Source organism: Lagenorhynchus albirostris, chromosome 14, assembly GCF_949774975.1.
Source record: "Lagenorhynchus albirostris chromosome 14, mLagAlb1.1, whole genome shotgun sequence".
NCBI classification, from domain to species: domain Eukaryota; kingdom Metazoa; phylum Chordata; class Mammalia; order Artiodactyla; family Delphinidae; genus Lagenorhynchus; species Lagenorhynchus albirostris.
This window is the reverse complement of record NC_083108.1, coordinates 22,871,375-22,896,134: the sequence shown is the minus strand read 5'-3', so window position 1 is coordinate 22,896,134 and position 24,760 is coordinate 22,871,375. Positions and strand designations below refer to the sequence as shown.

At 44.2% G+C, this 24,760-nt stretch overlaps 1 protein-coding gene across 1 annotated transcript; it reads right to left on the bottom strand.

The window, feature by feature from the left end:
- Window positions 1–3,186: 3,186 nt before the first annotated feature.
- Window positions 3,187–23,273, bottom strand: MRO (maestro). The gene is given in 7 exon segments (XM_060120971.1): window positions 3,187–3,520; window positions 4,336–4,443; window positions 5,299–5,454; window positions 7,990–8,175; window positions 9,241–9,387; window positions 10,668–10,770; window positions 23,167–23,273. Coding segments are annotated over 6 exon segments (750 nt in total). The 5' UTR covers window positions 10,767–10,770; window positions 23,167–23,273; the 3' UTR covers window positions 3,187–3,466.
- Between the last annotated feature and the right edge of the window lie 1,487 nt (window positions 23,274–24,760).

Below are 24,760 nucleotides of genomic sequence, written 5' to 3'. Positions count from 1 at the left end.
TGCTAGAATATTCTGAGCATTCCGAGATACGAGTTCTTCCCTGATTGAGGGGATCAGGCATTTGACCCAGGTCTTGGAGTAGGGACAAGAAATACATGCGAGATGTGCGTGTGTGTACGTGTGAGTGTGCCTGGGTGTGGGAGTGAAGGGATTCGAAACAGAAAGTACAGACTGAGCAAAGGCAGGGAACCTAAGAGACCCAGCAGTGTTTAGGGAAGAGATGGGCCAAACTTCACTGAAGCAAAGAGAGTAACAGAAGAAAAAGCTGGAAAGGAAGCATGTGAGCCCATGGCTGAGAGCCCAGAATGGCAAACTAATGTTTGGACTCTATTCCCACTAGTTTGGAACTATTCAGTCATTTAGCAAATGTTTCCTTATCATCTGCTATGTGCTGGGTGCTGGGATAGATACAGTGAGATACGGAAATAAAAACAAGGCATGGGCCCTTGCTCTCCATGTTGACATTCCATGACGACATAACTTTCTAGAAGTATAAACTCAAAGAGGACTTACTAAGAGCAAAACAAAACGGGCCAAAAGACAACACTAGTGACGAGGAATTTTTTTTTTTTGGTTACTTATTGCTGAGTGACAAACTATCCCAAAAGTTAGTGACTTAAAATAACACTCACTTGATTACTTACTCACAATTCTGCAATTTGGGATGGGCTTGATGGAGACAGCTGGTCTCTTCCACAGGATGACAGGTGGAGTAGCTTGAACGACTGGGGTCTGGCTGGAACGGCCAACTTGTGTCATATGTCTGGGTCTCAGACCTCACCATGGGTTGGTGTTGGGCTGCACCCCGCAGGCCTGCAAGCCTTGTAGTTGCCCAGCCTTGAGGCCAAAGAAAGAGCCTGGAGACAGCGGCGGGGACGTTTATTGGACAGGGGGATCTTACACAAAGGGTCCTGGAGCAACACCCCACCATGTGCGGCAGACTCCAGGCAGGACATGCCAGCAGTCTTGCTACTCAGGGGAGAAGGAGGCTACTATTTATAGGCGGAATTGACATCAGGTGGGCTCATTGGTTACCAGGGGCTAATTAAGCCCTATAATTAAGAGGATTGGATAGTCGTGTGAGTGAAGCAGGGTCTTGCCGAGCAGGGCATGTACAGAGAGCAAGAGAAGAGCCATCCTGAGTGGCTGAACCGTATAGTTGGGTTCCTCAGTTCTCCTCCACGTGGCATCTCTGGGTGGTTCGCTTGGTCTTCCTTCCAAAATGGAGACTTCAGACATTCTTCTTCATTTCTGGTAGTCTGGCTTCTTACATGGCAGCTGGCTTAACCCAGACTGCAAAAGAGGAAGCTGTTGGGCTCTTAAAGCATAGCCTAGAAGTAGCACATGGTGCTTCCAGAACATGCTAATGGTTAAAGCAGGTCCCAAGCCAGCCCAGATCTGAGGGGAGAGATTTACACAAGGACATGAGTATCAGGAGGCATGATTCATTGGAGGCCACCAAAGCAACAGTCTACCACACGTCTTAAAGTCAAATAATTCAACAGCGTCTTCCACAATTTTAATCAACTGAGGGGCATTCAGTGCACAGGTGTTTGTACTCTAGGGCATGTAACCTGCCTGCCCCACTCTACCCCTACCTTTTTGAATGCTGGCAGAATGCAGTCATTTCTCACACCACTTACTGATCACTTACTAGAACTGCATCAGATTCTAGAACAAACCAACCTTGCAACATAGTTTCAAACAGGCCAACATCTAGGAAGGAAGAGGGCTGTTAGCTCAGAAGCATCTTACCAGCTCATTCCTGAGCCTGGGTCACTCCCAAGAGCTCCTGGTCAAGTACCCAAGCTTCAAAACAGGAAGAAAGAAACCCCATTCATGTCTGGCTCCAAGTGCCCCTTCGGCCACCTCCCACATCCCGTCTCTTCTAGGACACACCTCGCCCCTCATCTGTGTTACATGGTCCTGTCTCTGGAGAGCTACGGCAGAAACACTGAGCTCCTCGCTCTCAAACTGACATTAAGATCCCTCTGTAGCATGTGTGACCTTCTTGTGTTTTCCATTTTCAATACTGGACATAGTTGTTCCAGGTATGACCCAAACGCCAAGTTCAGTGGTAGTAACAGGATTTCCGGGAGAAGCTTGGGTAGCAATCTGGTTGGAGGGAAGGTGAGAGGGACTATGAGAGATTTCTTGAAACTTTTTATAAGAGTAATGTGACCCTACTTATAACTAGGATTGATCACCCCAAAATTGACATAAGAGCCGAGACATGATTAATAAAAATATACACTTAGCTCACAAATTAAATAAAAATGTGTACTTAGTACATACAAAAGCGAAAGTTAGTTAACTGAGTCAAACAGAAGAGCAGAAGTGGCGGGTGTTTAAAATTTCTTTTATTTTTTTACATTTTTAACCATCCGTCAATTATTCCATAACAAGGCAGTATCACACGATGACTGAACGTAGGCTCCAGAAATCAGGGTTTGAATTCCAGCTCCATCAATTACTGGTCATCTTGGTCAATTTCCCTGTGCCTTAGTTTTCTCACCTACACAATGAGGGTAGTAATAGTACCTTTCTCACAGCTTGCTGTATTAAGTAATACTCGCAAAGCGCTTAGAGAGTGCCCAGTAAACTACAAACATTCTTAATGTATGTTATTCATTATTATTATTCCACACATTACCACTAACTTGAGGTTTTTCAACACATGTTCATCGATTTTTTTTCTCTTTATTAATTCTTGTTTGGAATGATCTTGGAGGCACTGACTGTTGAAGATGATGAGAAGCCAATGATCCCCCTCCACACCAATGTCTTGGTACCTTGGCCAACTTTAAATAGGTCTCGCCAAGAAAAGGTGTTGGGCTTCCCTGGTGGCGCAGTGGTTGAGAGTCCGCCTGCCGATGCAGGGGACACGGGTTCGTGCCCCAGTCCGGGAAGATCCCACATGCCGCAGAGCGGCTGGGCCTGTGAGCCATGGCCACTGAGTCTGAGCATCCGGAGCCTGTGCTCCGCGATGGGAGAGGCCACAACAGTGAGAGGCCGGAGTACCGCAAAAAAAAAAAAAAAAAAGATATTAATAGCAAATGCCAAAGTATCAATAGGAGATTAAAAAAAACAAACACTTCAGGTAGTAGTTATTCTCCTAAGCCTTAGAAATTAAAAGTAAAATTAAAAATTGGTGACAGAGATATCCTTAAGAAGAAAATAGCTGAGAAATAAGCACTGAATCTACATATACTTTAAATGTTTTAAAGCATGCACCTTCTCATCAAATTTCTGTGGGGAGAAAATGAGACATATAAAAGCTATTTAGAATGTACTTTGGGTGTAATTATACAATTCCACAGTATTATTTTTTGCCATCAATTGCTCTCCCAACACCCCCTTTTCTATCATAATCACAAGAAGCAGCAGAAGTATCCAAAGAGTTAAAAGGGGGAATATCAGCCCCCAGCAATGTGTTCACTGGAACCATTTCCCTGCTGCTCTGTGTTTACAGGATTTTGTTTGCATAGAAGAACTGCAGGAGCTCTGGATGATAGTGGCTCTGAAAGAAATTGGCAAAGGGACACGTGAGGAAGGAAGTCAGTAAACCTCCTTGACTCTAGAACGAGCAGACAGTTGTCAAAGGCAGAGCATGAGGATAAACAATCTTCAGATTCTCAGCGGAGGAGGCATCATTATCCAAATGATGATCTAAACCGCCAATATATTTCACCCAACGATCTCAACTGGAACTGCCAATATATTTCACCCAATGATCTAAACTGGAACTGCCAATATATTTCACCCAGCAATCTAAGCTGGAACTGTCAATATACTTCACCCAATGATCTAAGCTGGAACTGTCAATATATTTCACCCAACGATCTAAGCTGGAACTGTCAATATATTTCACCCAATGATCTAAGCTGGAACTGTCAATATATTTCACCCAATGATCTAAGCTGGAACTGCCAATATATTTCACCCAATGATCTAAACTGGAACTGCCAATATATTTCACCCAACGATCTAAGCTGGAACTGTCAATATATTTCACCCAATGATCTAAGCTGGAACTGCCAATATATTTCACCCAATGATCTAAGCTGGAACTGTCAATATACTTCACCCAATGATCTAAGCTGGAACTGCCAATATATTTCACCCAACGATCTAAGCTGGAACTGCCAATATATTTTATGCATAATCCTCTGGGTGTTTTGCCATTTACATCGCATTATGGGTCAATTACAGTTGAAACATACTTGGTCTGAGTCGTTTTAGGGGGTAACTCCCTGATGTGCCCAGCCACCTTCTGCATTAACACTGGGAGGGCAAGGAACCTGGGAGAACCTCTCCTGCCCTTTGCTCACTCACCAGCTGCCAGCAGAGTTTAGGGTTCCTTTGGTCCTCTTCACTCTGGAAGCTGTAGTCCTTCCTTTGTCTCAGATACGGAGAACAGGCTCGAAAAGTTGTTTTGCAAGCCTGAGAGAAATAATATTACCATCTTATTGTCAGAAATGTTAGAGAGTTTTATAATCCCAAGCAAGGAAAAGTGTTGCACCCAATCTGTGGTCTGGGGGCCACTAAGAGTGAAAGTAACTTCCAGGAAGTTTGAAAACTTGAATCTTAAAGGATTTATGCTTATAAAACGACCATGTCTATACTTTGGGGCTGGTGGGGAGGGCAAAGCTTTACACTTTATCACAGCCCTTATTGTCTCATCAAAAGTAGTGCTGGATTCCTAAATTCAATCTCAACCTTTCTCTCCTTCTCTCTCTCGCCCTCCCTCATGCGTGACCTTAAAGAAGGCAGGTGATTTGGTGGAACCTTTGCTCCTGGTGGTTTTGAAACACTCACCTGCTCCAAAGCAGCCCTGAGGTTGATCCAACCTGGTTAGGACACATTTTCTCCAAGAATAACACAAAAGCTTCATAGGAAACTAAGAAGCCAAGGGTGGGAAATCTGTACCAGGTGCAGTGACAAAAGCTAACTGATATGAATAAATCTCCTCTGATGGGAGGTGGTGCCCCACGGAGCAAGCAGCACCTCCCTGCCCCCACCCCCTACCCCCATTAACCTGAGTGTATCTGGCATTTGACAGGTGCTGGGACCGGGCAAGTGGGGCAAGAGCAAATGTAAAACAACACTCCTGCTCAGAGAGAGATTAGCCATCGACGAGGCACTTTCTCCAGGATTCACATGGATACACGGCTGAGTGTCCGTAACTGAACTGGCAGGAACTGAGGGCCTGGCATCTCCACGCGGCAGGGCTGCATTCCAACTCCCTTGAGGAATGGCATTGAGGTTTCATGCTGCTGGCTAGAGTCACGGACTCACCTTGGCAACCTGGGGATTCCTATCCTGTAAATGGCTCAGGAGAGAATCCTGAGTCGGCTTCACCTGACGGGTGAAAAATCTCTTCCACTTCCGCCCAGCAAAGGCAGCCAGTTGCCCAAACAAGACAAAGGCCGAGTATCTCAGGCTGTCATTCTCCTGTGGGTCCCCCGCGAACAGAACAAGAAACCTCGGGTCAATGCCAAAAGGCAGCTGCATCAGAGAACAGCACAGCCCTGGTCCCTTGCTGCATGTTACAGGTGGGACATCAGATCCAGTCTATGGCACTCAGCCAGCCGGGCTCCGGGACAGAGCGGAGACGGGCTGAGTCTTCAGTGAACCTCTTCTTCAGCAGACGAGAGGGTTAGACTGGGGGCTCACTGGTGCTACTTCCAGCTTCCCAGCTTTTTTCTTCATTAACATTTTGGAGATTGATTATATTTACTTGGTTCGAAATTCAAAATAACCAAAAAGGTTTATAAAAAAGTAAGTCTCCCTTCCTACACCTCTCCACCCGCCACCAAATTTCCCTCCCCACAAAGTCATAAATTTTGTGTGATTCCTCCAAAAAATAAAGAAGAAAAAAATGAAATATATATTACATAGCCCTTTCCCACATTTTTAAACCAATGGATGTGGACCATCCCACTGTTATACACCTTGATTTTTCACCATTCTCTCTGGGAGCTCTTTCCATGTCAATACGTAAAGGGATTTTTATACACCTTGATTTTTCACCATTCTCTCTGGGAGCTCTTTCCACGTCAATACGTAAAGGGATTTTTTTGGGCTGCACCCTAATTCATTCGACCCATCCCCTGCTTACTACTTCCAGCATGTTTGCCAGGCCATCTCTCTTTACCCTGGTCTGAGTTTCTCCCACCTGCAGCAGAAATAACAATTCTGTTTCTTCCCTGACGCCCTGCCAGCTCTCCCTGCTTTGGGTCTGATTCGCTGGTTTGTCCCTGACTGCAAGTCAGTGGCTTCGGCCCTTCCTCCCTCTCCCAGGGGAGCTGTCTGGTCTGAGTATCTCCCTGCCCAGTTAGGGAGACAGAGGCTCAGGGCATTTCAGTGATTCACCTAGAGTCACACCATCAGGGAACAGCGAACCAGGGTAGCAACTCAGCCTCCTGACTCATGGTGAAGGGATTTTTATATCAGTGTTTCTTGATCTTGTCCAGCTCCAAGTGAACCAGAAGGGACTGGTCTGGGACAGGCCTCCTCACCTAGAAATGGGGGTCACAGACACTCAGCAAGAGTGGAGACCACTGATCATCTTCTGAAGTATTTAAAACAATTTTTTAGCACACATGACACATACAGAAACTGCTTTCGTGTTGCACTTTCTTCACTGTTCCACGTGTGTGTGTGTGTATGTGTTTAATTGTATGTGTTTAATTTAATTCAACTAGCACTTATTGAGACCTAACTCTACCTGAAGCATGACCCTAATGCTGTGAGATGTACAGAGATGTGTAAGGGGTTGCCTGTCCCCCTGGGAGTCTGACAATCACCTGATGGGGCACAGCCCAGGCAGGCAGTGAAGAACTCTATGACAGGGATACAAACTGTCAGAAACAGCTCCCCATGAGTATTCCCAGGTTTCACCATGACAAGGAGTTCCTGATCAAACACTACAGTCGACCTGGGTTTAAAAAATACTTGAATGGCAAACAAGCCCTGGCCATTAAGATGACGCCTCCAGAGGGATTTAGAGACGCTTGCCCGGAGATATCTGCTTATATTCCAGGGAGGTGGAGTAGAGACCTTCCTCTCCCAGCCCCAGAGAGGGCCGGTTTACATCCCAGAGCAAAGGCCTCTCTGCCTCTCTGAGCGGAAGGAGAGGCAAATGTCCCAGCAGCTCCTCTATATGCTCCAAGTTTTATAATTTCGAGGTTTCTCTTCCTCCCGTGAGGGGCAGGCACCTCGCTTTCGCTGGGTTACTCCCGGGGAATTAGGTGTTGGGAACTCACGCAAGACGCTCTGTGAGTAAATGCAAGTTCCCTGTCGCTCTGTTCCCCATTCTAAAGGTCTTATCTTTCTGTGTGTGTGTGTGCATGTGTGTGCACGTGTGTGTGTGTGTGTGTGTGTTTGTAACTGGGGTAAGCTAACTGATTAGCTTCTCAGTCCTCGCGTTTTCTCTATCTGTGCACTTTTTGCTCTACCTGCCTTGTCACCCGGCAGTTAAGAGTGCAGGCCCTGGGCAAAGGGCCTGGCTTCATATCCACTTACCGGCTCTGTGAACCGTGGGCAAGTTACCTAACCTTTCTAGGCCTTGGTTTCCTCCTCTATAAAGTGAAGATAACAGTGCCTGCCTCACAGGGTTATTGGGAAGATTAGATGAGACAATCCATGTAGATTGCCCAGCACTGTGCCTGGTACACAGTAAGGGTTCACTAAGTGCAAACCACTCTTACCGTTACATTTATAAGAGAGCGTTGAGTACACATGTGCATCCCCATCAACAGTGTACATGTACTCACTGCTCCATGACAGTGAAAACTCCTCGCAGAGTGGTGATGAAATCCTACATGTCTTTATATGTCTTCCATAACCCCCAGCACGGTACCAATCTCTCAACAAGATTTCTTAATAAATAGTGAACAATAGAGGCCTTGTTTCCTGAGCAACACACCAACCAGGGCTCACATTTGACTTTAAGAACCTGGAATCATCCTGCGTTGTCTCACTTACATCATCTAACAAAGTCCTGATCTCTGTCTATGTGATGTCTATGAAGAAGGAGCCAAAGCCTTTCCCCTGGATCTTGCCCAGCATGATGGTCAGGGTCTTCAGGCTCTCGTGGATGACTTCAGAACTCATGGGGTCATACCGTCCATGCACCAGCAGGTCCAGGACAATCATTTTATACTTTCTCACCTGTTACCAAGGTTTGGAAAGCATTAGCAGCACAGGAGTTGCTCCCCATGAGTTGAAAAGTATCTCCACTCCTAATCTTCCAATAACCCGGGACTTGGACTAAGAGGCCGTGGCTTTCTTCAGCACCTGCTGCCACAACTCTCAGCAAAGTACAAATGCTTCCGTTAACCCAACCCAAGAGCCCAATTCGGTCTTGGAAGGAGAGCAGTCTGCAGCATGGCCTATGGGTAGGTGAGGCTGGGGAGGGCACGTCAAGGAGGGTGGTGGACCTGGACAATCCAGCGATCTGGGTGTACTGGGTACCTTTACAGGGGATAAGGCAAAATGGTCGCTTAAGTTTACAGATGCTGAAGGAAGAGGTGGGGAAAACATCTTTTACTAAACAAGCATTGATGATTAGAAAAATTAAATTCACTGGAGGGTGATGTCCAGCTGTGTGTTAATCCTACCTGCAGCTCTGTTTCCCAAGGCTGATGATCCTGAGGTGTGATGACCCTAAGATGACCCCAAATGAGTCATGTGTGCCTTTGTACAATCTCCTTCCCTTGAGTGTGTAAGGAGCCAGTGACTTGCTTGTGGCCTCTCAAACATGACAGTGGTGACGGACATCATTCCCATGGTTCCCTTACATTATATGAGACTCCATCTAGCAGACAGGAGTGGGAGACACTCTCCCACTGGCCGTGAAGAAGTGAGCTGCCGTGTTGTGAGAGGGTGGCCTCAAGGAGCTGAGGGCGGCCACTCAGCAAGGAAATAAGGACCTTAGTCCTACAACTGGAAGGAAATGAATTCTTCCAACAGCCACATGAGCTTGGAAGATGACCCTGAACTTCAGAAAGGAATGCAGTCTGGCCCACACCTTCATGGCAGCCTTGCAAGACCTTGTGTAGGGGATGCAGCTAAGTGGTACCTGGACTCCTGACCCAAGGAAACTGTAAGATAATAAACGCCAGGCCCCTGATGGACTGTTACACAGCAGTAGACAACTAGTACATGAAGCCCCCCATCCCAGTGCTGAGGACTCCAGGCCGTGAGGGCTGGCCAAGTGCCCCCTGCCCTTCCTACCTTGTCCGGGGTCTCACAGGCCATAGTTCCTAGGCTTCTCATTGCCATATGACGCTTTTTAAAACTGGGGTCCCAGGCTCTCTCTGCCAAGTTGAAAGACACATTCTTCAGAGGCTCCTGCTTCTGGAGGCTCAGTTTCCAAGAGACCTGGGTGGCGAGTCAAAAATGTATTGATTTGGGAGTGTTCAGAGTCACACCCTACCCATCGCCAACCCTAATCCCTCCCTCTAAAGAAAATCCTGTGTTGCCCGCTCAATTTTAATCCTTATTTCTCCACCTAAAGACATCTGGTTTTTGCTGGGAATATATTAGTTTGATCTACATAACGAAGAAATGGATGGAGGAAGGGGAAAGGGGTGGAGAAAAAAAATGCAGAGCTAATGTTGAGGTAGGTTTGGGGGCATTATGGAGAGAGGTGTCTAGGCAGTTGTGGGTGTGACAGAGCTGAGAAAAGGGGGCTTTAGAAGTGTTGATGTGATCTGAGAATAGGGGTCCCTTAAAGAGGACAAGGTAAGCTGTGTTCCTCCTGTCGCAGAGATTCCTTGACCCTTCTCCCTCCCCCAGCCCTTCCCCATTTTTCTGCTCTACTTCGTAGCTAAAGCTTGAAAGACGTGTCTATACTTGCTTTCTTCAGCTGCTCTCCTCCATTCTCCCTTGAACCTTCTGCAATCAGGTTGATGGCATCCATACCCCCTCCCCACCCCCTCTCCCCCAGTGTAGCTAAATCCCAGGGTCAATTCTCAGAGCTCACCTCACTCAGCCTCTCAACAGCATTTGACACAATTAGCAAAGCACATCTACAGGCATTTCAGGGCACCTGACGGATGTCCTACCTCAGAATGCGAGCATCTGAGCAATTAAGATTAGGAAAAGAAATGCATAAATAATGCAAATTGGAAGCGCTGTGTGGCTGATGCAGAAATCTGTACTTCAAGGACTAAACTCTAATTAACTTCAAGGCAAGAGATAGGTTTTTAGAGCATTTAACCCCTGATGCTAGGAAGGTCCTGGTGTTCTGCACATCACAGGACATACCAACATGTCCTGGGGTCAGAACCAAGATCCAGACAAGATCCAAGAACAAACCGCTTCCTCACCATCCTTATTAGTGGGTGGGGGCTGGAGAGGAGACCCACAGCCCTATTTGGTATTCAGGTGATTACCAAGTCTCATCAGTATTTCTGAATATTCACTGCAGTTCATTCTATATTTTTATCATTAAGTTCGCAGCAAGCTGAATTCTTCCCAACTCATCTTCTTGTTATCATATAAACATCCTATTTGTGTTTAAAGAGCTGTCATCAAACTTTTTTTCAGGAGAAGGAACCTCAGTAGAAGGAAGGGAAGGAACCAAACGAAGGCAGAAGAGCAAGTACACACAGTGGCTGCTGAGCAGGGACATCTGTTCCTAATAATTTGTCTCAGACCTTGGAAAAGAAAGATATCACTGATGTCCTTTTCTTCTTGAGCTGGGCAGTGGGGATGCAAAGGGGCTGGTCCAGCATTCTTTTCTGTGTTTGGTCCATGGAACTAAAAAAAGAACAAATCATCATATGAGCCACAGACACTCTTTGAAGCCTCATCATTAACAAGCATCGTCACACAAAGCCCTGTGCCGAGGTGAGAATGTAAAGAAGCCGCATCCCTGAGGCCCCGCAGGATGTCACCTTGGTGAGCAGATGGAACAGTCGCATCAAAAGATAAAGAGCAACACCAACATCACTGATCATCAGGGAAACGCAAACCAAAACCACAATGAGGGATCACCTCACACCTCTCAGAGTGCACTGTCGGTCAAAGACTGCAGTGGGTTAGGACTTATTTCTTGAGGAACTGAGTGGTGAGCAATGCTCTTTTTTTTATATATAGATCTTTATTGGAGTATAATTGCTTTACAGTGTTGTGTTAGTCGCTGCTGTATAACAAAGTGAATCAGCTATATGTATACATATATCCCCATATCCCCTCCCTCTTGAACCTCCCTCCCACCCTCCTTATTCCACCCCTCTAGGTGGTCACAAAGCACCGAGCTGATCTCCCTGTGCTATGCGGCTGCTTCCCACCAGCCAACTATTTTACATTCGGTAGTGTATATATGTCGATGCTACTCTCACTTCGCCCCAGCTTTGCCCTCCCACCCCATGTCCTCAAGTCCATTTTCTACGTCTACCTCTTTATTCCTGCCCTGCAACTAGGTTCATCAGTATCATTTTTTTTTTTAGATTCCATATCTGTATGCGTTAGCATATGGTATTTGTTTTTCTCTTTCTGACTTACTTCACTCTGTATGACAGACTCTAGGTCCATCACCTCACTACAAGTAACTCAATTTCATTTCTTTATATGGCTGAGTAATATTCCATTATATATATGTGCCACATCTTCTTTATCCATTCGTCTGTTGATGGACACTTAGGTTGCTTCCATGTCCTGGCTATTGTAAATAGTGCTGCAATGGACATTTTGGTACATGACTCTTTTTGAATTATGGTTTTCTCAGGGTATATGCCCAGTAGTGGGATTGCTGGGTCATGTGGTAGTTCTATTTTTAGTTTTTTAAGGAACCTCCATACTGTTCTCCATAGTGGTTGTATCAATTTACATTCCCACCAACAGTGCAGGAGGGTTCCCTTTTCATCACACCCTTTCCAGCATTTATTGTTTCTAGATTTTTTGATAATGGCCATTCTGACTGGCATGAGGTGATACCTCATTGTAGCTTTGATTTGCATTTCTCTAATAATTAGTGATGTTGAGCAGCTTTTCATGTGCCTCTTGGCCATCCATATGTCTTCCTTGGTAAAATGTCTATTTAGGTCTTCCACTCATTTTTTAACTGTATTGTTTGTTTGTTTTTTTTGCTATTGAGCTCCATGAGCTGTTTGTATATTTTGGAGATTAATTCTTTGTCTGTTGTTTCATTTGCAAATATTTTCTCCCATTCTGAGGGTTGTCTTTTTGTCTTGCTTATGCTTTTCTTTGCTGTGCAAAAGCTTTTACATTTAATTAAGTCCCATTTATTTATTTTTGTTTTTATTTCTGTTACTCTAGGAGGTGGGTCAAAAAAGATCTTGCTGTGGTTTATGTCAAAGAGTGTTTCTTCCTATGTTTTCTTCTAAGAGTTTTATAGTGTCTGGTCTTACATTTAAGTCTTTAATCCATTTGGAGTTTACATTTGTGCATGGTGTTAGGTAGTGTTTTAATTTCATTCTTTTACATGTAGCTGTCCAGTTTTCCCAGCACCACTTATTGAAGAGGCTGTCTTTTCTCCATTGCATGTTCTTGCCTCCTTTGTCATAAATTAGGTGCCCATATGTGCGTGGGTTTATCTCTGGGCATTCTATCCTGTACCATTGATCTATATTTCTGTTTTTGTGCCAGTACCATACTGTCTTGATTACTGTAGCTTTGTAGTATAGTTTGAAGTCCAGGAGCCTGATTCCTCCAGCTCTGTTTTTCTTTCTCAAGAGACCCACAAAAACAAACCCAAAACAATTAAGAAAATGGTAATAGAAACACACATACCAATAATAACCTTGAATGTAAATGGATTAAATGCCCCAAACAAAACAGACTGGCTGAATGGATACAAAAACAAGACCCATGGGCTTCCCTGGTGGCACAGTGGTTGAGAGTCTGCCTGCCGATGTAGGGGACACGGGTTCGTGCCCCCGTCCGGGAAGATCCCACATGCCGCGGAGCGGCTGGGCCCGTGAGCCATGACCGCTGAGCCTGCGCGTCCGGAGACTGTGCTCCGCAATGGGAGAGGCCGCAACAGTGAGAGGCCCGCGTATCGCAAAAAAAACAAAAAAAAACCCACAAAAAACAAGACCCATATATATGCTGTCTACAAGAGATCCATTTCAGACCTACGGACACATACAGACTGAAAGTGAATGGATTAAAAAAGATATTCCATGCACCTGGAACTCAAAAGAAAGCTGGAGTAGCAATACTTGTATCAGATAAAATAGACTTTAAAATAAAGACCGTTACAAGAGATAAGGAGAGATACTACATAATGATCAAAGGATCAATCCAAGAAGAAGATATAACAATTATAAATGTTTATGCACCCAACATAGGAGCACCTCAATACATAAGGCAAATGCTTACAACCATGAAAGGAGAAATCGACAGTAACACAATAATAGTAGGGGCTTTAACACCCCATTTACACCCATGGACAGTTCATTCAAACAGAAAATAAATAAGGAAACACAAGCTTTAAATGACACAATAGACCAGTTAGATCTAATTGATATTTATAGAACATCCCACCCAAAAGTGGCAGAATACACTTTCTTTCAAGTGCACATGGAACATTCTCCACGATAGATCACATCTTGGGTCACAAATCAAGCCTCAGAAAATTTAAGAAAATTGAAATCATATCAAGCATCTTTTCTGACCACAATGCTATGAGACTGGAAACCAATTACAGGAAAAAACCTGTAAAAAACACAAATACATGGAGGCTAAACAGTGTGCAACTAAAAAACCAAGAGATCACTGAAGAAATCAATGAAGAAATTTTTAAAAACATAGAAACAAATGACAGTGAAAACATGACAACCCAAAACCTATGGGACGAAGCAAAAGCAGTTCTAAGAAGGAAGTTTATAGCAATACAATCTCACCTCAAGAAACAAGAAAAATCTCAAATAAACAATCTAACCCTACACTTAAAACAACTAGAGAAAGAAGAACAAAGAAAACCCAAAATAAGTAGAAGGAAAGAAATTATAAAGATCAGAGCAGAAGTAAATGAAATAGAAACGAAGAAAACAATAGCAAAAATCAATAAAACTAAAAGTTGGTTCTTGGAGAAGATAAACAAAATTGATAAACCCTTAGCCCGATTCATCAAGAAAAAAAGGGAGAGGACACAAATCAATAGAATTAGAAATGAAAAAGGGGAAATCACAACTGACACTGCAGAAATACAAAGGATTATAAGAAACTACTACAAACAACTATAAGCCAATAAAATGGACAGCCACAAAGAAATGGACAAATTCTTGGAAAGGTACAATTTTCTAAGACTGAACCAGGAAGAATTAGAATATATAAACAGACCTATCACAAGTAATGAAATTGAAACTGTAATTTAAAATCTTCCAACAAACAAAAGTCCAGGACCAGATGGCTTCACAGGCAAATTCTATCAAACGTTTAGAGAAGAGCTAACACATATCCTTCTCAAACTCTTCCAAAATATAGCAGAGGGAGGAACACTCCCAAACTCATTCTACAAGGCCACCATCACCCTGATACCAAAACCGGACAAGGATGTCACAAAGAAAGAAAACTACAGGCCAATATCACTGATGAACATAGATGCAAAAATCCTCAACAAAATACTGGCAAACAGAATCCAACAACACGTTAAAGGGATCATACACCGTGATCAAGTGGGGTTTATCCCAGGAATGCAAGGATTCTTCTATACACAAATCAATCAGTGTGATACACTGTATTAACAAACTTAAGGATAAAACCCATATGATCATCTCAATAGATGCAGAAAAAGCTACTGACAAAATTCAACACCCACTTATGATAAAAAAAACTCCAGAAAGTAGGCATAGAGGGAACTTACCTCAACATAATAAAGGCCATATATGACAAACCCACAGCAAACATCATACTCAATGGTGAAAAACTGAAAGCATTTCCATTAAGATCAGGAACAAGACAAGGATGTCCACTCTTATTCAACATAGTTTTGGAAGTCCTAGCCACAGCAATCAGAGAAGAAAAAGAAGTAAAAGGAATCCAAATTGGAAAAGAAGAAATAAAACTGTCACTGTTTGCCAAAGACATGATACTATACCTAGAAAATCCTAAAGATGCCACCAGAAAACTACTAGAACTAATCAATGAATTTGGTAAGGTTGCAGGATACAAAATTAATGCACAGATATCTCTGGCATTCCTATACACCAACAATGAAAAATCAGAAAGAGAAATTAAGGAAACATTCCCATTTACCACTGCAACAAAAAGAATAAAAGACCTAGGAATAAATCTACCTAAGGAGGCAAAAGCCTTGTACTCAGAAAACTATAAAATACCAGTGAAAGAAATCAAAGATGACATAAACAGAGGGAGAAATATACCATGTTCTTGGATTGGAAGAATCAATATTGTGAAAATGACTATACTACCCAAAGCAATCTACAGATAGAATGTAATCCCTATCAAACTACCAATGACATTCTTCACAGAATTAGAACAAAAAACTTTACAATTCGTATGGAAACACAATACCTGAATGGCCAGAGCAATGCTGTTTGTTCTTTGTTTACAGGATATAGAATTTGTAATTTTTCCATGTGTATATATTATTTAAAATATACATTATAAATAAATACAGCTTGCAAAGTGATTCTGATCTACAGCCTGACTTGAGACCCACTAAAGTAAACCAATGCGTCTCAGACTTTAATGTGCACTTGAATCATCAGAGGAACTTGTTAAAATGCAGGTTTCGACTCAGTGGGTTTCGGGCGGGGGCTCCAGATGTTTCCGTTCTTATAAGCTCCCAGGTGACACCAATGCTGCCGGGTCCCAAGTACCACGCTTTGAAGGATGAAAAGTTAGGAGCTCCAAGAGATAAGAGAGGACTGTGGGCTGGAAGAACTGGTAGAGACGTTCCACTGCACGTGGGTGAGCTTTAATGGAGAGGCAGAGCGTATTTCACACATTGGGATTCTAATGGGATTCTATGTAGTATCATGGTAGTGGTAGTAATAACAGTTAAAATAGGAGAGTGGTAAAAGATAAGGCTACAGGAAGTAATTAAAGGCCTGCTGTGAAGGACTGACTGCTAAAGAGTTTAGTTTTAATTGTATTTTGTAGATAAGAGTGAACCACTGATTTTTTTTTTGGAGATGAAATCCATGTAACATACAATTAGCTATTTTAACAACATTGTGCAACCACCACGTTTATCTGGTCCTAAAACTTTTTCATTACCCCAAAAGAACACCCCATACCCATTAAGAAATCACTACCCATTCTGCCCTCTCCCCAGTCCCATTAATTGGCTCTCTGTCTCTATGGATTACCTATTCTGAATATTTAATATAAATGGAAATCAAATAATATTATGACTTTTGTGTCTGGCTTCTTTCTCTTGGCATGACGTTTTTGAGGTTCATCGGTGTTGTAGCATGTATGGGTACTTCATTCCTTTTTAGGTCTGGACAGTATTTCATCATATGGATAAGCCACATATGTTTATCCATGCATCTGTTGTTAGACACCTGGGTCGTTTTCACCTTCTGGGTATTGTGAATAGAGCTTCTATGAACAATGCTGTGCAAGTGTTTGGTATCTGCTTTCAATTCTTTGGGTATATACCTAGGAATGGAATTGCTGAGACATATGGTGATTCTACGTTTAACTTTTTGAGGAACCGCCAAACTGTTTTCCACAGTGGCTGCAACGTGCAAGGGTTCCAGTTTCCCCACATCACCAACTGTTGTTATTTTCCAGTTTTTTAAATTATTATTATTACATTCGGCCTAGTGGGTGTACAGTGGTATGCCATTATGGGTTTGATTAGCACTTTTTTTTTTTTTTTTTTTTTTTTTTTGCGGTACGCGGGCCTCTCACTGCTGTGGCCTCTCCCGTTGCAGAGCACAGGCTCCGGACGCACAGACTCAGCGGCCATGGCTCACGGGCCCAGCCGCTCCGCGTCATGTGGGATCTTCCCGGACCGGGGCACGAACCCGCGTCCCCTACATCAGTAGGCGGACTCTCAACCACTGCGCCACCAGGGAAGCCCTGATTAGCACTTTTTTAATGACTACTGGTGTCTTTTTTATGTTTGTTTGTGATTTGTGTACCTTTTTCAGAGAAATGTCTATTCCAATCCTTTGCCCATTTTTAATTAGGTTGTCTATCCTTTTGGTTTTTTTAGTTGTAGAGTTCTTTATATATTCTGGATACTAGACCTTTATCAGATATATGATTTACAAATATTTTTTCCTATTCTGTATGTTGGCTTTTCATTTTCTTGATAATGTTTTTTATGCACAATAGTTTTTCCTTTTGACAAAGTCTAATTTATCTATCTTCGTTGTTGTCATTGTTGCTCAGGCTTTTCATGCTATATCTAAGAATTCACTGCCAGGCTTCCCTGGTGGCGCAGTGGTTGAGAATCTGCCTGCTAATGCAGGGGACACGGGTTCGAGCCCTGGTCTGGGAAGATCCCACATGCCGCGGAGCAACTAGGCCCGTGAGCCACAACTACTGAGCCTGCGCGTCTGGAGCCTGTGCTCCGCAACAAGAGAGGCCGCGATAGTGAGAGGCCCATGCACCGCGATGAAGAGTGGGCCCCGCTTGCCGCAACTAGAGAAAGCCCTGGCACAGAAACGAAGACCCAACACAGCCAAAAATAAATAAATTAATTAATTAAATAAAGTACCTATCTTTAAAAAAAAAAAAAGAATTCACTGCCAACCCCAGTCATGAAGATTTACCCTTATGTTTTCTGAGATTTTTATAGTTTTATCTCTTAGGCTGTTGATCCATTTTGAGTCAATTTTTGTGTATGGTGTGCAGTAGGGGTTCAACTTCATCAGAACCATTGACCTTTATTTGTTTTGGTTTTTAAATTTTTTTTTTTAGTAGGAGAAATAACAGTGGTTTTCAACCCTAGCTGCCTTAGAATCCCCTAAGGAACTTTTAAACATTTTAATGCCCTGTCTATACCCCAGACCAAGTCTACCATCATATCTGGAGGTGGGCCTGAGCATCAGTCATTTTTAAAACTCACCAGGTAATTCCAGTGGGCAGTCACTGAATAGGGTGACCAGTGACCAATCATCTTGTTTTGTCCCTGTGATATTGTGATTTATAATAAGAAATATATATTTGGTCTTGGTCCCCATTCCTGGCACAAAACCCTTGGAATTTCCTATGTGATTAAAGGTATCTTCTATTATATTAATGAAGTGACCCTAGGTCACCTAAGGGTGGGGACTGACTGCCAGGGGAACCAATCCTGTAATTAGATGGTTGGAAATTTCAGTCTCACCCCCTCTTCTCCTGGGAGGAGAGGAGGGCTAGAGATTGAGTTCAGTAACCAGTGGTGAATGATTTAAGCAATCGTGCCTCCACAAAAAAAACAAAAGGATAGAGAGATTCCAGATTGGTGACCACATGGAGATTTAGGGAGAGCTGTGCACCTGGAGAGGCCATGGAGGCTCCTTGCCCTCTCCCCATGTCTTGTCCTATGCATCTCTTCCATCTGGCTGTTGCTGAGTTACATCCTTCTATAATAAACAAGTGATTCAGGAAGTAAAATGTTCCTCTGAGTTTTATGAGCTGCTCTAGCAAATTAATCGAACCCAGGGACAGGGTTGTGGGAACCTTCAATCTTTAGCATGTTGGTCACAAGCACAGGTGACAACGTGGACTTGTGATTGGCCTCTAAATTATGGGGACTGAGCCCTTAACCTGTGGGATCTGACGCTATTTTCAAGTGGATAGTGTCTGAATTGAATTGAAGTGAATTGAACTGAAATGTAGGACACCCAGTCAGTATCCACCGAGAACTGGAGAACTGATTGGTGGTGTGCAAAAAACACACATTGGAGCTTGGCCCTGAAGGCTTTCCTGGGACATGGGACTTTCAGTGCTAAGACCAGGAAAGTCCTGGGCAAACAAGGGCAGGTTGGCCACGCTGATTTTACTGGAGTTTGGAACTTATTTAATGCAAGTTACGGATAGAGCCCAGTCCTGTTAAACAGCTGTGCTTTGGGACATTTGACTCTGTTTGACCTGGAGGTACATGGGGATTTGGTTTCTCCATCATCTCTGTGCCTCTCCCCCGCCAGCAGGTTTAGGTCATGCTCTCTTGGTCAGAAGACACTCAAGAGAACCATGAATACACCTCTTTACCCCAGAGCCGCATTCTCTATTTCTTCTCCATCTCTGGCCTGCAGACCTCCCCTCACCATAGAAATGAGGGAGCCCAACCCACCCACCCACCCCAGAAAATTGCACTCCCACTAACTGGCAAGATTTTCTTTGAGTGAAAAGGTGTTCCCATACACTTCACATTAAGCCAGCGGTTCACACACCCGAGTCTGCATCAGAATCACCTGAAGGACTCGTTAAAACACAGATTCCCACACCCAGTCCCCAGAGTTTCTGATTTTGTACATCTGAAGCAGGACCCAATAATTTGCATTTGTAACAAGCTCCCAGGTGATGCTGGGATGTTCCTGGTCTGGGGACCACACTTTGAGAACCAATGCATTAACAGAAAGAAACCAGCATTACTATGCGATTCCTCTCCAGAACAAGAAGTTTTAAAAAAATCACACAGGCAGAAAACATGCTTGGCTGTTTCTTTCTGGGGAAGTTCTGGACACAACCTTCTGTATCAATGGAACCTGCCACTCCTCAGGTTGAATGGTCTGGATCAGAGCCGATGGGCGCCGGACAGTGGGTATGGGGAGCTTAGAAGAAGCAAAGTTCCCTCAAGCTGATGGTCACCCACCAAGGGGGGCACAGACCTCATTAAAAAACAGCTGGTGGCCCTGTTCTGAGGCATAAGAAAATCACGCCTGAAGCTTCTCTCCATTGGGAAGGAAAGCAAACGTGGTTTCCTGTTCCTCACACGGGTCTTCTCTGGCAGCATTAGCACAGCAGCTGAGGGCTTTAGACACCCAAGGCCACTTCCCCAGGCCTCAGAAGCCAAGCATCCTGCCTTGTCACTTCTTAAAAGGCACATCTAGAATTCAAGGTCATGGAAGGCTCTCAAGCAGAGCAAAGTACATGAGGGTTGAGCGCCCTGCTTGGGAGATTCAGGGTGTGGTTAGATAAAACACAGGGTGGGACTTCCCTGGTGGCGCAGTGTTTGAGACTCCGCTCTCCCAATGCCGGGGGCTGGGGTTTGCGATTCCTGATCGGGGAACTAGATCCCATACGCATGCCACAACTAAGACCCGGCGCAGCCAAATAAATAAGAATAGTTTTAATAAAAATGAAAGAAAAGCACAGGGCTCACCACCTCCCACCTCCTGCCTCCGCAGCACAAGATAAAAACTGTGATCTAGTTCAGTCTCGGGTCGTCAGGGCTCATCTCCATGTTTGGCGCAGAGAAAGCAAAGCATTCTTTGGCTGGGCCTCCTACATCAGAATCCCCCAGAGTGCTTGTTTTAAGCCCCAGGCCTGCTCCATAATTACAGGATCAGTCTCAGGGAGTGGAGGGCCTGAGCGCTGCCCGTTTTTACAAGGTGCCTTGTGACGGTACACACACACTGGTGTAGAAGAACCCCCGGAATACTCCAGAGGAAATTAACTACCTCCGGAAGTGGCATACTCCACTCACCTGAGGCCACTGGCATAAGAGGTCCCGGAAGTGGGAGGAAGAGCTGGTGCGAGAGGGCACAAGAGGGGAGAGGTCAGTGTCTTTGCAGAGACCTGGGGAGGGAGGGCACACATGTGTGAAGCACATTGAACTTCACTTTCGAAATAAAATTAAAATCACATCGAGCTGCACAGGCTATGATTTGTACACACCTGTTGGATACTATTCTTAAATTAAAAGTTTGCTTAAAGAATAACACAGGGCTTCCCTGGTGGCGCAGTGGTTGAGAGTCCACCTGCCGATGCAGGGGACACGGGTTTGTGCCCCGGTCTGGGAAGGTCTCACATGCTGCGGAGCGGCAGGGCCCGTGAGCCATGGCCGCTGAGCCTGCGCGTCCGGAGCCTGTGCTCCGCAATGGGAGAGGCCACAACAGTGAGAGGCCTGCGTACCACCAAAAAAAAAAAAAAAAAAAAGAATAACACAGAAGAAAAGTTCATTCGGGGCTGCAGAGCCCCTTACCTGAGCTTTGTGTCTCCTGAGCTTGCAGCTTCTTAAAGGCCTCCCTCCACCCAAGTGCCCTGCTGCCGGCTTCCCTCCTCCTCTCTGGCAAATTAAGTCCTTTTGACCCAACCCAATCAAACAAACCTGTTGCAATACAGGAGCTCTCAGAGGAATGTTGTAAATAAACTACGAAGAAACAGAGTATATGGATTCAAAGAATTCTTAGGTGTTCATAACTCCACCTACAAACCCACTCGCCCCCAAACAGTCGTTCTTTGCTGGGAGTGTTGGGTCCTCCTTCTGGCAGGTTGCTCTGGGTTTCCCAGGTGCCTCATCTAGTGTGACTGAGTCCGGGAGGACACCTGGACACCTAAGGCAAGGCTCTGCTTGTAGTTTCATTCAGCCCTGTGTACGTTCTTCAACGAATTCTTCCCCCTCTGGGAAGTCCTTCCCTCTGTGCTAATGCCCTGTCTCCGATGGGGACAGTTTCACCGTCACCATGACCCTGCAGCTTGTCTTCATTGCCATGTTGTGGTCCTACCTGGTCTTCCTGAACAGACATGGATTTGGGGTGACTTAGATGAGTTTTGTGTTTTATGCTGACTCCCAGATGCCTTTGCAAATTTAAATCCTTCTGACTCAAAATATTACGTTTATCGTCAATAATCCTTTAACTTATTAAAGCCAAAATCTATATTATGAAGGCCAAAATTACATAATACTTTGATCTTATCTGTAAAATGAGGGGAAGAAACTGTTAGATTTGTAACAATCCTTCCAACACTGAAGGTATTAATGATAACAATATTAGTAGCTACTATTACTGGACACGTATATACTAGGCACTATACTTAGCATTCTGTATACACTGCAGGAGAGCCTGTTTAGCTGACCTCTACTTGTTAACTGTATTCTGCAGGCCCTCCACGAACGGTACCAACCAATGCTTGTGGCTGACAGTACCCACTGCTAACTTCTGCTCCACTAGTCCTCATAGGCTTACCAAGAATCAGTTTATGACAGCTGTACTTGTTACTGTAATTGTGAAATTTAAATATTATAGAAACTGATGAAATAGGAGTATACAAAGAAAGGAAGTTGTTTCTGTGAAAGCAAAATTGAATATTTTGGAAGGATTCAACAATGGGAAGCTGCTAAAAATAACTGCTGTCCAATTAGGATTCATGTGGACAGAAGTTTGGAAACAGCCTTAATAATCTGGAATGATTTACTGGAATTGGGATGATCTTACAGAAAGTGATTTTACACGCATCTTCCCAGAAGCCTTTAAAGTCTCACTACATTGACAGAAACCAAAACTAGAACTCATAGATGAAGTATTATGCGTGTGGCATGTGCAAGAGAGACATATCAAAAGATGCCCACTAGAGGATCCATGTTCAAAGAAAAGGCCATGGCCCTACATTAAAGATTGGGAAATTCTATATTTTAAGGTAAAATATTTGATTACGTATCATTTTTTATAATTCACTGCTTTAACCAACTTCTTCCATAAGCTTTCTAAAATCCAGTCCCAATATCTCAAATATGAGGTCTTTTCTGTACTTCACTTAACCTTTACAATCATCTTGAGAGGCAGGTTTACTTACGCCCATTTTAGAGGAGAAACTGGGGCTTAGAGTAATACAAACAACTCACCCAAAGTAAAATAGCTAGTAGTGGCAGAGCAGAGTTCCAGACTCCAAAATCTATACTTTCCATCACTATGTTCTAAGCCTATATCCAGCTCCTAGACGGTGTCCTGCGCGCTGACCAGGTACGGACACACGGCAGAGACACTTCAGTTTGAAGCATCCATACCTTCCCTTCAGTCCCCTCCCATCTAAAGCTCTTAATACAGTGGTCTTAATATAACAATCTATAATCCATCTATTGATCATAGATGGATTGAAATAGTTTGTGAAAAGAAAAAACGGCTTCATCAACATTGCCTAGTACATTTTTACAAAGAGAACGTCAGCTCTCTGATACAACGACCTGAGTGACATTCCAGAAGGGACTGGGGAACCCAAGTGGACCTTAGCCTCTCCTCGCCGCAGCCCGGGTCGCCCCAGCCAGCAGCCGGCCCTTACCTGCGGCGGTCACGTGGTGAAGAAGCGCGGTTTGGCCGAAGCTCAGGTCCTGGGCGGCGCGGAGAGCGGCTGTTCCTCGGGAAGCAGCCAGATGGGATGAGGCGGGTCAGTTTTCCCAGCCCTGAGCTCCTAACATAGAAGAAGGGAAATGAGAAGGTGAAGCAGGGTCTGTTCAGGATAACGGGTCAGCGCAGAGTGTTGGAAAGAGAGACTCATATGAGGAAGAAAAAAAAAAAATCAAAGTTTAGATGGAATTGAAGTGGGGGAGGGAACTGTCCTCTGATACCCACAAGGTTGTTCTAGGTGGGCATAAGCATCCCTTGGGCCCTTTACTTCGCCAAACTGTGCTGAGGTGTTTTTCCTCCTTTCCTATGCTGTGTTTGCCCCTTATTCGTCCCTCATTCCGAGTCCCACCCACAGTTTCTAAAGAAAAGACTGCAATTTTAGGGTCCTTCCCCTGCACCGAATGAAAGGGCTCTGTCTAGCACCGTTCCCCGTGAGACCACTAGATGGCAGCATCACTCAATGGACCGGTTCCAGGCAGCCTCCGTACTCCGCAGCCGCTGCAGCGCTTCCCTCCCTAATCCCTGTTGGAGCAGCTTTTAATCTCAGGACAGGACACTGTGCTCCAGGCCAAGTAGCTTCACTGTGACTGATTGGTGTACCACCAGCCAAAGCTTTACCGTTGATGCCCCTTCCAGCCCAACAAACACCACAGGACCTGAAACGACTGATTTAAACTCTCAATAATTTAAATGATTTATTGGGAAAACCAAACCAAAAAAACCTGGGTACTTGTAGATTTGGGGAGCTTCCTTCCCCCCATCCTTCCCTGGACTCTCCATCCAAGTGCGAGAATCTATTTACCAATAATTATTTCTTGTCTGGCTCTGTGTTGGGTGATGTGGGCAATGTGTCCTAAAAGGAAAAAGTTATATTTTCAAAGCTCTAGGAGCTTATTGTTATGCTAATAAGCAATGTTCATTGACTATTTCTATGTGCCAAACATTGGGGTGAATACTGCATAGACTATCTTGTTTGATTCTTATGTTAGGACTCTTATTATGATCCTCATTTTCATAATGGGGAAATTGAGGCACAGAGATGACCTTGCCCAAGGTCACACAGTTAATTAGTGGCAGAGTTAGAATTCACCCACAGGCAGGCTTATGTCAGAGCCTAGACCCTTAGCCACAATGCTAGACAAGTTTGGGAAATCTAACTAGGAGTCAGATGGGCAAATAGAAACCAGAGAAGTACATCAGAGTGGAAGGTTGGAAGAAAAAAGCAGAGGGACAGAAAACAAATGCCCTGAGAAAATAAGAATGAGGCTAAAACAAAGCCCTCTTTGGGTGCACAAGGCCACCCAAGTGACTATTGAGAATGCGATTTCAACAAAGAAGCTAGACTGCAGAGCTCAGGGGCTATGTGGAAAGAGGAAATGGAGGCATCTTGCTGCAAAAGGAAGGCAATAAATAGACTAGAAGACACAGCAAGGTCAAGAAAGGCATTTCGGTTTTGTTGTGTGATTTTAAAATAGAATAAAGCTTGGGCATGTTTGAAAACAGTTGCAAGGGAGGCCTAAGAGGTGGGT